Here is a 15,147-nt window from a genome sequence, read left to right as displayed (position 1 = left end):
AAATGTGAGCAACAAGCAGTTTTCCACTCACAATTCACAAAGTAGGTCCTGCACTCAATAAACTACTATTATTAAGGTTGAGAATTGAGACGAAATTAAGGGTTTAAAATAAGCAAACCTAGGTCCCACATGAAACGGAAAAAGCTAATCGACCTGCCCTACTTCTGCAAACAGAAAACCCTCATATGTGCCCCCACATATGGCTCCATGGAAGTTATTAAACCTGATGCATAAACAGAAATGGTGAATTTGTTTGTGGGGAGAGTGGGAGAGCTATGCAATTACCAGTGCATTTACAATGAATTGGCAGCTACAATTACAATTGCACCCCGATGAGTGCGGAGGATATGAAGGAAATACACAAAATTGGAATCACAAGGGTGAAATTCAATTGCATCCTCAGAAATTATTGTGTTTCATTTATCATTAATTTACAACTATTTCAAGTATTGTAGTAAGTTTGGGTTTTCTATATCTTCTTAGAAGTAAAGAAGAACATACAACACTAACAGACGAGAGTGCCATGCAAGCACCAGCAAGCCATGGTGGCAGCTTGATCCCCAACGAAGGAAATAAAACCCCAGCAGCAACTGGTATAGCAATGACATTGTAGGCCATCGCAAAAACGTAATTCAATCGAATACGAGAAAAGGTTTTTCTGGAAAGATCAATGGCAGTGATCACATCTTCCAAGTTATCTCTCATGAGCACATAGTTAGCAGCTTCTATTGCAACATCTGTTCCAGCCCCAATTGCCATACCAACATCAGCAGCAGCTAATGCAGGAGAATCATTGATACCATCACCCACCATTGCTACTATACTTCCATCTTTTTGGAATGAACGAACAACATCAGCCTTTCCTGCAGGCATAACCTCTGCCCTTACATCTTGAATGCCAACCTGTCACAGAACAAGGATTTAACCAACTTTTGACAATAACAATGTCTACTCAATAAATCGTTACAACTGGGTCATAAAGAAGTGACGGATACTCTGGTTATGATTTATAGGAGGGCTGAAGAAGCAGATATTTATGGTAACAAATTTAATACGGTGTCATTTCTTTCAAGTATTGCTATTGCATTAGTGAATAAGAAAACCAACAGCCTGCTTGAAAACAAGCTGCCAGATTTTAGGTTGAATCATACTTTCGTTCCATCCATTGATTACAATTATTCCTGTCCACAGTTCAATTTTATTGCTACACACTACAAAACGACTATATTCCATGCAATGAAATTGCTTTTATTCGGAAGTCCAAGTCCAAATGTTGAATGCATAAACTAAGCAGCATAGCCTGGAAACCACACTCAAAGCTATCACAGCACCAAGCTTTCCGATCAACATAAATATTATAGAAATACACACTTACCTCCTTAGCAACAGCTCGAGCTGTTCTCCAGTTGTCTCCTGTAACCATAACAGGTATTACTCCCATTTTCTGGAGGCCCTCTATAACGACAGAAGCTTCCCTCTTTAGAGGATCTGCAACCCCTAAGACACCTGTTAATACATCATCATATGCTACTAGTATCCCTGTCTTTGCACTTTCTTCAAGCTCCACAACAAAATTTTCCACTTCGGTAGAAATATTTATGCCACTTTCCAACAGCATCTTCCGGTTGCCAACCTGTTCAGGACATAATGCCTCAAATAAGCAACTCCCTGGAAAATATGAAACGCATTCCAATTTCTAAACATAAAGAGTCATATAACAGTAGCCAAAAGACTTTACCAAAACACGCTTCCCATCTATAAAGCACTGGACACCCCTTCCTGGAAGAGCAGAGAAGCCTGAGACATCATAAAGCCACCCTGGCTTTAACTCTTTGGCATCATTCTGGGTACCACCGGTAGAAGACTCATCAAAGAAATGAAAATGGTGTGCATATTGCAATATTGCTTTCGCCAGTGGGTGTTCACTGCTAGCCTGAATTTGAAAAGAAAAAAATTGAAACAACTACAAATAACTCCTCCAATAGGCAATACAGGAAATGGAAGTGTGAAATTTTCTGACAAACAAACAAATAGTCAAAATCATAAATCTTCTCTAGTGTGTTCCTAATCCGATTCAGGATGCCAAAACTATTGGGAAGTCAAGCTGTCTGTGTCAAGAAGTGGGAAGAAAATGTAACTGTATACTAAACTTTTATTGTAAGTCCCCCATACTTGGATCTAGGTTTGAATACACATGTAGGAATACCATAAACAGGATAAGAACAGAAAAAAGTAAATATCGTCAAGAAATTTGACATCACCTCAGCAGAAGCCACCAATGTAAGAAATTCTCCACGGTCCATTCCTGTGAACACCTTGGCAGAAGTAACAGTGGCTTTCCCCTGTGTTAGAGTGCCTGTTTTATCAAATATAACGTACTTCACCATCTGAGCCCTTTCCAAAGAATCTCCCCCTTTAATTAACACTCCATTGTTAGCCCCAACCCCTGTTGCCACCATGACAGCAGTTGGTGTTGCCAAACCAAGTGCACACGGACATGCAATCACCACAACAGATATTGAAAACATAAGGGCAAAAACAAAGTGATTTCCATTTTCTGGCAGCCATTCTTCTGGGTAAGCTCCAAGAGCCCCAGCAATATACCTACAATTAGCCAAATATTTGGACAAAAGACAATATAAGCATTCCCATTACACATTAGAAATCAATGTCAATATGCAAAACTAGTCACACTAATCTTACCAACAAAAGAGCGTCAATAATGACAAAATCACAACAGTAGGGACAAATATGCTTGCTACCTGCAGGCCAAAAAAATGGTAGTTAAGTTCATGTCTAATATTTCTTCAGTCATCTGTAGGCCATTCAACTAACAGAATATATGATCAATGAGATAGTGACTACTATAAAAACCCACAAGCATGTACGAAAACAGCCGCTGGAATTATCAATAAAGCATATAAACCTGAAATAATTAGATTCATTAACAATCCAATTTTATGAGTAATTTCAAACCGGGAACTTCAATTATCAGAGATGAGGCATCAAAATATTGCCCCAAATCTACAACCTTGATACTCAGCGTATCTTTTGGAATTACAATCAGTTCACTATCATTTTAAAAGAGAACATGAATTTATGTGGTTGTCATTTGCCAGGTCATCAAGAGACAAGAAGCATTTCATTTAATCTCAGAACTGATTGAATAACTAATAATTTTTTTACCACAGAACAGAAGACAGACTGTATTGCACTTTGAAATGCTTACACTATCAAATTACCACCTACAGAACACAGAAGTCATCCAAGAGCACAACAGCATACTTACATAATCAGCAAACTTTTGAATGGGAGCTTTAGACATTTGGGCTGTCTCCACCAAACTAATTATCTGACTCAAAACTGTATCAGATCCTACTTTGGTAGCTTGAATGTGAAGGACACCATGCAAATTGATTGTACCTCCAATAACAGATGCATTGACCTCCTTCGAAACAGGTATAGATTCACCAGTCACCATACTCTCATTTACATAACTTGAGCCCCAAGTAACAATACCATCAGCAGGAATCTTTGCACCAGGAAGAACTTTCAATGTGTCACCAGGTTGAACAAGCAATGACTCTATTTCCCTTTCTTCAATAGTTTTACCCCCTAGAAAACAAAACAATTATTGTGCAAGTTCTAATCTAATGTTGTGATGCAATCAAAATGATAAATGAACATCAACACAGAAGCTGTTTCACCTTCATTTTCTCTAAAGAAAACAAACCACATCAAATTAAAGTGGAATGTACCTTTATCTTTGATGACCAGTAAAGCTGTTGCAGGGGTAAGTTCCACTAACTTCTTAATGGCATCGGATGTCTTTCCCTTGGCAAGGCACTCCAAATACTTGCCCAACAACACAAATGTTATGAGCATAGCACTTGTTTCAAAGTACGTTGGAGACCAAAATCCTGTAAGGGCACCATACAGAAGAGCACAAACAGAATAAACATATGAGGCCGTAGTTCCCAAAGCAACCAGGACATCCATGTTTGTTGAACCATTTCTAAGAGCTCTGCCAGCGGCCATGTAGAAACGTTTCCCAATTACAAATTGGATGACACTGACCAATGCCCACTTCAGCCAATCACCCATGAGAAAAGGCCCACATCTCCAAAGCAACAAGGAGTACACCAATGGTATGTGGGGACAAATTACCCCCATGAAGAATAAAGGAATCTGCGCATCAAGCAAAAACCAATGCTAATGAATAAAGATCACAAGAGCCTAAACAAAATAAGGGATGTTAACGCAAGCTCTTAAATCATAAACATCACAAGGATTACGACATACGATTTCAAACATCCATTAAGGTCACCAACAGATGGAAAGGATAACAGATAAATAAATAAAAATAAAGTACAACAAAACCAAACAAAGAATACACAAACATCCTTATCTAACAAGGACCAATGTCATAGTAATACTCACACTGAGAAACAAGCTGGAAGTAAAATGCCGAAACATAGCTGAGGTTTCTGAACCATCTTTAGAAGCCATTCTAGTATAAGGATTTCTAACATGCAATTTAAACTTGCCATTGCTTCCCAAGTGGATCACATCAACTAAAGACCTAGAACTGATAACTTCAGGATCAAACCCCACATCCAGTTCGCTCAACGACGAGTCAAACCGAAACTGTCTCACCCCTTTAATACCACTAAGCATGCCTTCCAAAACCCGAGCATCAGCCAAAGAGTACACACCAACAACCCCCAAAACAATCTTATCCTGCCCACTACTCTGCACAAACGAAGCTTCAAAACCAGCATCTTCGATTGCAGTAACAATATCATCTTTGCTAATCACGTTTGGATCATACTCAACTTCACCTAACGAAGTAGCCAAAGCCACCACTGCTCTTTTTACTCCCGTGAGACTCCTCAGAATCCCTTCAACAGAATTCACACACGCCGCACACGTCATGCCCCCGATCGTGAACTGCCCCACCACGACTGGGCCACCGTTCGCCTTGGCTCCCATCGAAACAGGCTCCGGTAAGATCTCCGCTTCGAAACCTGCATCTTCAATCGCATTCTTAATGTCTTCGTCCTAAGGTTAACACATTCCGAAATCAGTAGCTAACACTTTCGCAAATCAAAGCGTGCAACACGAAAACGGAGACTAACCTTCACGAGGCTCGGCTTGAAAACGACCTCGGCTTTGTGCTGGAGCAACGCGACGGAGGCGTCAACGACGCCGTTAACGGACTTGAGAGCCGCCTCGACGGAGTTAGAGCAAGCGGCGCAGGTCATGCCGGTGATTCTGACCTGAATCCGTTTTGTGTCGCCGTCGACGACGACGTCGTTTTTATCATAGGAATCAAGAAGGCGAACATCTTCGAGGTCGTCGGAATCTTCGCCGGCGCCGGGAGAAGTTAGTTGGAGGTCTCCAATGCTCGGCGCCATAAACAGAGAGAGAATGCGTTACGGAAAATATGAAGGAAATGAAATATATATAAAGGAGAAAAATCAAAGAAGCGAATTTGGAGAGAGAATCGGAAAATAATTTCATAGGGAAATGGTGAGACAGCGAATTGTTTCAAGGTTTTTTCGTTTTTGGTATAGAAAGCAATTTTTTAACTAAGTGGAAGGTGGTGGTGGGGCAGGTAATGGGAAATTGGAAATTTGGAGTTGGAGGGAGTTTTTCTCTTTTCCCATTTTACCCTTGTACTTCTTCTCTTCTGTTATTGGGGGCTTTTGTACTGCGCTTCCACGTAAGACCGTGTTTGGTTTTGTTTGGTTCGCCAACGCGCGTATTGCTTCTGTTTTCGTCAAACGTGGCGTATCGCGGTTGCCAATGCACAGTGTTGAGGCTGGTGAGCTGGTCAAACAACGTCAAAGTTGTGTTTGGAATTTTAAATGGGAAAGTTTTGGCAACGACGTTTGATGGGGAATGGGTTATGTTATTGTTATGCCATCAAATGGGTATCACTATTTCATTATGTGTAAAGGGAATATTTCTGATAAGAGAGACATTGGAATACCTTTAAAGCAAAATCAGTTCAATAAATGCAAACATCACTTCGTATTGTTTTATTTCTTTTGTATAATAAGATGATATCTTGTTTTCACTTCCCATAATAAGAGACCTTACTTGTTGGAAGAGCTCTTATGATTACCTTTGAACTTGTTTAATCCTTTTAATGGGAGTGGTGGTGGTCTATTTTGTGAGTGGACGATTACGTGATTGGTGTGTGAATGGATTAATAACCTTTCAAAAGCCTTTTTTTGTATGTGACAAATGTTGTTGGAACGATGACATTTTTCTCCACTAGACATTGTCAGAACAATCGTTGCATGAACATATATGTTCCACTAACGTAAACAAAACAACTATTAGGTCAAAAAGAAAACAAACTAAAAGGGAACGGGGAAATGCCTTATCTTCCACCCACAACATTATTATCAACTTAATGTGCTATCCACAAAAACTACTTTTTCATGCACACCCATTCGCAAGCCATTCCTTCGTATTATTTCACCTTTTCTTCAATGTTATTTTTTAATATTGTAAGGGAAATGATTGATTGACCCAAGTTCCCTGTAACTGTTCTGTTATTGCCTTTTCGAGGTAAATGCATAAATATTTTTAATATAATTTAATTGATAAACATGTTATCAAGATGGGTAAATAAAGTTTTCAAACAAAATGTAGTGGGTTAAAATTGCATCTTACAAAAGCAAGGTTAAATAGGATTTTTATTCACGAATTTTTAACAATAAAATTACTTATTAAATATTTAAAAATTAATTTACATTCTTGCTTTAAATAGCATGAAAAAATTCTTATAAAATTCCATAGTCATATTTTGTTAACAGATATAAAGGGTTGAGGATGATTTTTATTACTGTTATTTATCACCTTTCTCAATTATAATATATTTTTTATGATAAATTTTAAAAAAAAACGAAGAACAGTGATACATGTGTACAAATAAAAGAAAGAAGAGAGAGAATAATAAATAAATAAAATAGTAGATGTATAATTATTTCATGAGAAATAATTTTATAATAAGATAAATAATAAATATTTTTTAAATTTATTTGTTAAATTATGATAAATTAATTTTAAGGATGTTTTTCAACATTTTATATTTTAAAGGGTTTCTGAATTTTTTTTTAATAATACAAGTTAGCGTCTGTAGTATATTTATTATTAATGGTTCAACTTTTAATTTCAAATAATTTTAAATGATATTATTAAAAAAATTTGAAAATGTAGTACATAAAATTAGAAAACATTGAGCCCATATATGTCAAATTCCTCTTTACGCTATTTTTATAATTTAATTTTTTTATCATAATAAATAAAGTATTCAAATATTAATCAAATCTTAGTTATTGTAGTTACTATATATATTGCTTTAAAACTTCATAATTTTGTAAGTTATCGTTATTTTTCTAAATTATAATTATTTTATTTTAAGTGTTTTTTTATTTTTGTAAAAATATTTGTAATGACAAATTATTTTAAAATAATTTTTTTTTGTGATCTCGTTTTAACATTTATTTCAATATTTTTTTAGCGTGATAAGCTAGCCGTAACATTAACTAGTTTTTAGTTATTATAGTTATCCAATATTTTATATTTAATATTTCTTAGTTTTTTAAATCAATATATATATATATATATATGATTATATTTTCTTCTTGTTTTTTGGTACATTTATATATACAAGTTACATAAATAATGATACACATGTAAAACTAAACATCTTTTTAACTAATTTGTTGATAAGAGAACTTTCATCAGTATATTAATTGAAAGTGAATTTGGCACATTCTTTGTAATAAAAAAATTAAATTTATAATTTAACTTATTAGTTATAATTCTCTTTCCATAATTTATTTAAGGTATTATAGGTAACTTGACACTTTCACTAATTTATATTGAAAACATTATCTACTTTGTGTCAGTATCTAGCAGTTAAAGAAATATGAGTTCATATAAAACTATAAATTAAATGATTTACAACTTATTTTGATACTAATAATTGAAATATAACTTAACATAAAAAAAATTGTTTTTTATTTTTAACTATACTATAATAGATATCAAAGATTAAGAATATTAATTGTATTGCCTAAAAAAATATCTCAATTTATAAAATTATATTTGATGCTATAAACCTTACCAACCATCTATATTTAGGTGAATTATAAAATTATATTTGATACTATGAGTATAAACTTTGCCAACCATCTATATTTAGGTGAACAAATGCAAAAATATGACACAAAAAATATTAACAGCACATTATTTGTTATCAACTTGAATTTATTGAATATTAAAAAAATTAGATAAAAACGTAAAATTAAGAATAATAAAGAGTGAAACTGATATAATTTTTAATAAATTTTAATTAATAATAAAATATATATTGAAAAGTATATTAATGGGATTAGTCGATAAAAGATTTTAATTTTGAAATTTCTAGCCACCGAAAATGCCACAACTTCAACGATTGAGACCGGACGAACTATTTAATGTATCGTACGGTCAAACAGGTTTGCTTTTGACTTTTTTTCTAGTTGTTTACGGTATTTGTTAGACATTTAATATACTATATACTATTTGCTATGAGAAAGAACATAAAATAAATTGAGAAAAATAGAATTCAAATAAAAATATATGAGATGGGAGATTATTATTACTTCTAAGTTACTCAGCATTAAAGTAAATGTAAAGGAAAAGAAAAAAATATTTATTTATTTCGCCCGATACAGAATAAAAAACACATATTTTTTAATCAAACAGGCAAAGTACCCCTGATAAATAAAATATCAAATAAACATAAACAAAGAAATAATTTAAATAATAAATTTTAAAGTAACGTAACAAATAAAATATAAAAAAAAATTAAAAAAAAGTAATACTAGTTAGATGACTCCCCAGCTAACAGTAGTTAGAGTGTGTAAACGATGGACAAATTAGTATATTTGTTTTTTTTAATATTATATTATATTTTGATTTTATTTTTTTACGTTGATTTTTTAATTATTTTAAAATTTAGAAGTATCATATAATATATTTTTAATTATTTATTAAAAAATAAATTTATTGATATTTATTGATGCACAAGAAAGTTATTAGTTATGTATAACAAATATTGGGCAAACATAATAGTTAAATAAACGATGATTCTAAAAAACCACCAAGGTTAAAAGGTTACCCTCATTATTAAAGAGAAAATAAAGTCAATACAAAATAAAAAATAAAAAATTTAAATTGAACGAAAAATTAAAATTTATTTTTAACAGTCACTTTTTTATTTTCTTTTTAGTTAAATGATTTTTTTCGTTATTAGTATATTTTCTTTCATCTGAACAAAATTATTATAGTTATTTAGGTTTATTTAGATAAAAAAAATAGAGAATAAAAGTATAAATAATGATTTATCTTTTTGCTTGATCACAAAAATAAGAGAAGTTTTTATTTTTTAAAGAAAATTTTTCTCCTTTTATTTTGATTTTAGTTAATTTAACTTTTTTTCTGAGACAAAACTAGGGTTGGGCATGAAAATGTGGAACCATTGCCTATTCAGCACGGCAAATTTGTAGTGCGTTTTCGGTTCTCTGCGTCAAATTGTACAATTGTACTAGACAAATTCTCAAATTGTACAGGGGTGACAGAGTAAATTCACTTCAAGGTTTAGGAATAGGTATTGAAAATTGCTTTCCTTGTTGTGATATTATACATTAATATAATTTTTTTGTTATGCTTTTGCACCCTTTAGCAGAACGAAAAATAAGATAAAATAATTTGTTTTGTCTAACTAAATAAATAAAATACTCTTTTTTATTCTTAATTTTTCTCCTAGAAATATAATAAAATTTGTTTTTTTTTTCTATTTTCTCCTAATTATTCTCTTATGTTTTGTCTATTTTATTCTAAAAAGAGTGTAGGGTGTTTGTAAGATACAATTAGGTTTAATGTCACATCTATACATAAAATGTTGGATTGCTTTGAAAAAAATTATTCTCAACTTTCTACAAGGTAGTTGAAGGCATAAGTAGTTAGTTAACCGAAACCAGAACAAGGCTAACAACTCATTTGGAAAGAATGTGGATTTTTCACTTTTGAAAAGTTAGTATCATTATTGTTGTTATTAAGAAGTGTTTAAGATGTTTTTCAAATATAGAATTGTTGTCTAAGGGATAGAGTTCTATTATTTCGACGAGGCTTTTTTTTCTATACATATATTTCTTGAAAATTATTTTAAAAATATAATATAAAAATATTTTATATCTTACTAAAATTATGGAAAGAAAAAATAGTATGTTGTCTGTTTATAATTATAAAATACACTTTTATTTTAATTTGTTATAATTTAGTATTGTTAAAAAGTTGTTCAGACTGTACAATACATTCTTTTATTATAATAATATTAATTTTTTTATAATAATACATTTTTAATATATAATTAGTAATTTTTTAATGTATTTTTAGTTAATAATTAAATATTACGAAAATTCAGTGAGCAACATTAAATTATAAATGAAAAACAACGAGATTTATATAATTTTTAGACATGTTACTATTGACATTCATTTCATGGAGCGAATGATCGTGTAGATCCAAAGTTGTCTAGGTCAAATGATAAGCAGCACATGGTCTTAGTGATTCACTTCCACTACTAATCATTATATTTTAAATTTGATTCATATCCTCGTGAAACTCTGTTGATTGACTTTTTTTTTATTATTTTAAAATAATCTTCTAATGTGTTATCTCGTTAAGACATTAAATATATTTTAATAAATACTTTAAGTTAGTAGAATATATATATATATATATATATATATATATGTATGTATGTATTCATTTTTATTTTAATTTTTTTAACACGTATCTTTAAATATACATATTTCTAAAATATTGAAAAAAGTTGAATAAATAAAATAACAAAATGTATTTTAATAGATGATAAGCTATAATATAGATGATAAGCTATAATGTATTTTAATAACAAAAAAGTTTAATGAATTATTGTTTGTAAATATGCCGTGGCCCATTTTCTGTGAACGGGAAATTATTAACGGGCCAAGACAAGATAATGGGCCTAGACGGACTTAGCATTCGGTGTTTAATATAAAAGATAAAATTAGGGTTTAATCGGCGTACATGGGAAAGAAGCAGAACCCTAGATCAGAGGAAGAATAAGAAGATGGTGAAATTCTTGAAGACGAACAAGGCGGTGATCGTGCTGCAGGGACGCTACGCCGGGCGCAAAGCGGTGATCGTGAGGACCTTCGACGATGGGACGCGTGAACGCCCCTACGGGCATTGCCTCGTGGCGGGTATCAAGAAGTACCCTAGCAAGGTCATCAAGAAAGACTCTGCCAAGAAAACCGCTAAGAAGTCTAGGGTTAAGGCTTTCATGAAACTCGTTAACTATCAGCACCTCATGCCCACGCGCTACACCCTCGACGTGGATCTCAAGGACGCAGTTACCCCCGATGCTCTTGCTTCCAAGGACAAGAAGGTCACTGCTCTCAAGGAAACCAAGAAGCGTCTCGAAGAGAGGTTTAAGACCGGCAAGAATAGGTGGTTCTTCACCAAGCTCAGATTCTGATCTGGATCCTGAAATTTTGTTTCAGGGTTTCTTCATGCTGTCTTCTCTGATTACCATTACCATTTGCTTTTAGACTCATCGTTTTATTTTATGTTTTGCAATATATATCAGGAAAATGAATGCGATTGTTTCCAGTTAGATGCGATTTTTACTAGGGAGGAATTTCCTAATGTTTGATCGTAACAAAAGAATAAGAACATGTTCGTTCATATAGGAAAATTTTAATGGTTCTACTCTAATCGACAAATGTTAATTCGGTTTAGGGTTAGATAAAATTAATTTTGGAAAAATTGAAAGAGAAATTGTATTAAAACTTGTGATTTGGTTATGCAAAAATTGATTTTGTAACAATCACACCAATGGGGCTAAATTCGAGTCGTATGTTTGAACGTGGAGCTGAATTCTAGCTCTTAATGACATTTGACGACAACGCTTCTAACATGGTGTAGATTTTGTCTTTCTGTGGATGTTGTTGATCTCCAGCGTAAAACTTGTGAACCTCACCTCTTACGGAAATCCAACTATATCCTGGTTCCTTCTTAATTCCTCGTTCTTTCATCATGTCTCTCAAAGTAACCCCATCTTCATATTGTCCTGATTCTATGTAAGTGTTGGACAGAAGAACGTAGGTAGAAGGTTGTTCTGGTCTTGATGATATAATATTTTGAGCGGCAGTCTCACCCAACTTGGCATTTCCGTGAATCCTACATGCTCCTAACAAGGTTTGCCAAATCATTTCATTTGGCTCTATTGGCATCCTGTTTATGAATTCCACTGCTTCATCCAACTGGCCAACACGACCCAAGATATCAACAACACAGGCATAATGTTCCATTTTGGGTACCACGTTGTAGGTCTCTTCCATTTCATGGAAAATTTTCAGGCCTTCCTCCACCATTCCTCCGTGGCTGCAGGCAAAAAGGATGCATAGTAATGTAATGTCGTTGACCTTTGCATCTGAGTGTTGCATCTTTTTGAAGAGTTGAAGGGCATCTTCAACAAGACCGTGTTGAGCATAGGTGGATATTATGGCAGTCCATGAAACAGTGTCTGGGTTAGATATCCTTTCAAAAATCCTTTTTGCCCCTGTTAGATTGCCACATTTGGCGTACATGTCAATTAGAGCACTTTCTATGCATGTTTCAGTATCCAAGCTGGCCTTGCATATCAGACCGTGATTTTGCTGGCCATATTCTAGTAGACAAAGACCACCACATGCGGTGATCACACTACAAAGGGTAAAATGGTTGGGTACAAAGCCTTCATTGCGCATCTGTGAGAATATGGCCAAGGCTTTTCCCCACTGGAAATATTGACAATATGCCGTCACCATGGTTGTCCAAGATACTATATCTTTCTCTTCTATCCTATTAAATACTTTCTCTCCAGCTTCCAGCGACTCGCATTTGGCATATGCATCGGCAAGTGCATTGGATGCACTAGTCTGCATTGCATCAAATCCACATTTCAAAGCCATCCCATGAGTCTCCCTCAATGATTTCAGACATTTCAAAGCGGCAATTGAGTTGAACACACAACAGAACGTGTACACATCTGGCTTGATATCATTTTGGCACATTCTTGTGAACAATTCCAGAGCCTGTAGGTGAGAACCAGCTTGTGAATAACCTGTTATCATTGCATTCCAAGGCGGGTTAATCAGACAACTTGCAAACTTTGATTCGAAAAGAACACGTGCATTAGACATGGACCCACACTTGGAGTACATATCAATAAGAGCCGTTCCAACTAAGGTATTGCAATCCAATTCCCATTTAGAAGCATACCTATGAACTTCATGACACTTTTTAATGTCACCTAACTGCCCACTTGCCTTGGAAACACTTATTAAGGTGAAGTTATTAGGTGTGACCCCTCCTTCAATCATGTTGATAAAACAATCGAATGCTTGCTGGTGTAAACCGTTAGATGTAAACCCTGAAATCATTGCATTCCAAGAGACAATATTAAGCTCAGTCATGGTGTTGAACACCGTAATCGAACTTTCACTATATCCCAACTTTGCATACATGTTAAGAAGAGATGTACCAACCACTGTATGCATCAGAAAACCTCTTACAACAACCTGGGCATGCACCGTTTCACCCAACTCAATCGAATCCAACCCCACACAGGACTGCAAAACAGCGGAGAAGGCAAATCCATCCGGGGACATGCCATGGTCCAACATGGTGCAAAACAGCTCCACCCCATCATGGTAGTAACCATGTTCATTGGACCCAACAATCATGACAGTCCAAGAAAACACGTTTCTGTGGGACATTCCATCAAACACCCTACGAGCAGCATCGTAGTCATTACATTTAGAGTACACGTGAGCTGCATGATTCAAAAACACCAACAAGTCGCGGTCGCCAAAACCCGATTTTAGAACGTGCCCATGAATGCAATTTGCCTGTTTAATAGATCCACTTTCCTCGCAGAACTTTAAGAGATCAATGAGGGGTTGGATACGGGGCTTGGTTAATCTGTTTCCACGGTGATCCTTCGAAAGCGTTGGAGTCTGCGGCATATAAACAATAGGCATGGGTTGGTGTGAATGATGACGCTGAAGCGTGCTTACTTTGTCAGTGGAAGCACAAGAGAGATGATAAGGTTTGTGCATGCAGTGTGCAACGGAGATGCTCATGCTGCTAGTGGTTTTGGACCCCGGATTTCTCTGTTTCTTATCTTAACTGCGCCTGTGCAGCTGAAAATATTTTCAATTTTTACGGTATAATTTTCATTTCTTTGACGAAAAAGCAAAATTTTCGTTTGTGATACAAATAATTGCACTTTCACACAGATGCTTTATTAAAACCTGCTTTTACTCAATTACATTTTACAGTAAATTTTATTTTATTTTCTAAAAATAACTATAATTTCATTGTAGTGTGGGTTCAAATTTATTTTTATCAAGAAATTTCATTTACTTGTATATTACTGATTATCATTTTTGCATTAAATTTACGTTTATAACTTGTGTTTTATATATTTTCAAAACATCCACTTGGTGCATATTTGCATTCATATTTAAATAGTTATAAATTCACATTTATTTTAATATCATTATTTATAACTTTTGTGTTAAATTTAATGCATACCAAAAGCGCCTCTTTCGGTATGAAAGTTGGAATTAGAGTCTATTTGTTTCGGCCAAGGCCAACTATAATTGTGAGTTCTGTTAACGGGAAACTAGTGAAATTTTTGCCACAACAAATCATGATTTTCCATTTTACTTCGCCCCGCATGTCGTGATACAGCATGTGTAAAACAAACATAACCATGTTTGTGTTATCAAGTGATTTGTATTCTATGTCTAAGAGAGAGGTAAATTAGGGACATAAGAACATTTTAATGAAAAAATAATGACAAGAAATGGTTTCAAAGACATTTTTAGAGGACGTGGATGCTCTGATAACAAGACACACTAAGAGAGAGCAGCTGCAACTGGGCAAAGCAATTCTTGTAAACTGCTAGAGATAGTTAGATGCTGAACTAGCAACCAGCTATGTAAGTTGATTTAGTTAAGAAGTTAAAGTATCATAAAAGCTTTGGTG

General features: G+C 34.2%; 3 protein-coding genes across 3 annotated transcripts; 1 reads left to right on the top strand and 2 right to left on the bottom strand.

Annotated features, from left to right (window-relative positions):
* Positions 1–248: 248 nt before the first annotated feature.
* LOC113858315 (copper-transporting ATPase RAN1-like) lies at positions 249–5,558 on the bottom strand. The gene is made up of 9 exons (XM_027490890.1): positions 5,139–5,558; positions 4,441–5,061; positions 3,759–4,188; positions 3,290–3,615; positions 2,704–2,762; positions 2,262–2,604; positions 1,739–1,933; positions 1,376–1,633; positions 249–903 (listed from the first exon to the last, which is right to left on the bottom strand). Exons 1-9 carry the CDS (start codon positions 5,415–5,417, stop codon positions 427–429), a joined length of 2,988 nt encoding a protein of 995 aa, XP_027346691.1. The 5' UTR covers positions 5,418–5,558; the 3' UTR covers positions 249–426.
* Positions 5,559–11,134: 5,576 nt separating this feature from the next.
* Positions 11,135–14,330, top strand: LOC113857902 (60S ribosomal protein L27). Its single transcript, XM_027490180.1, has one exon. It carries the CDS (start codon positions 11,180–11,182, stop codon positions 11,585–11,587), a length of 408 nt encoding a protein of 135 aa, XP_027345981.1. The 5' UTR covers positions 11,135–11,179; the 3' UTR covers positions 11,588–14,330.
* Positions 11,991–14,237, bottom strand: LOC113859979 (pentatricopeptide repeat-containing protein At5g27110-like). Its single transcript, XM_027492620.1, has one exon. It carries the CDS (start codon positions 14,235–14,237, stop codon positions 11,991–11,993), a length of 2,247 nt encoding a protein of 748 aa, XP_027348421.1.
* Positions 14,331–15,147: the final 817 nt, after the last annotated feature.

Source organism: Abrus precatorius, unplaced genomic scaffold (assembly GCF_003935025.1).
Source record: "Abrus precatorius isolate BTA unplaced genomic scaffold, Abrus_2018 Scaffold2, whole genome shotgun sequence".
NCBI classification, from domain to species: Eukaryota; Viridiplantae; Streptophyta; class Magnoliopsida; order Fabales; family Fabaceae; genus Abrus; species Abrus precatorius.
The sequence above is the reverse complement of the archived record's forward strand: the minus strand, read 5'-3'. Positions and strand labels throughout refer to the sequence as shown.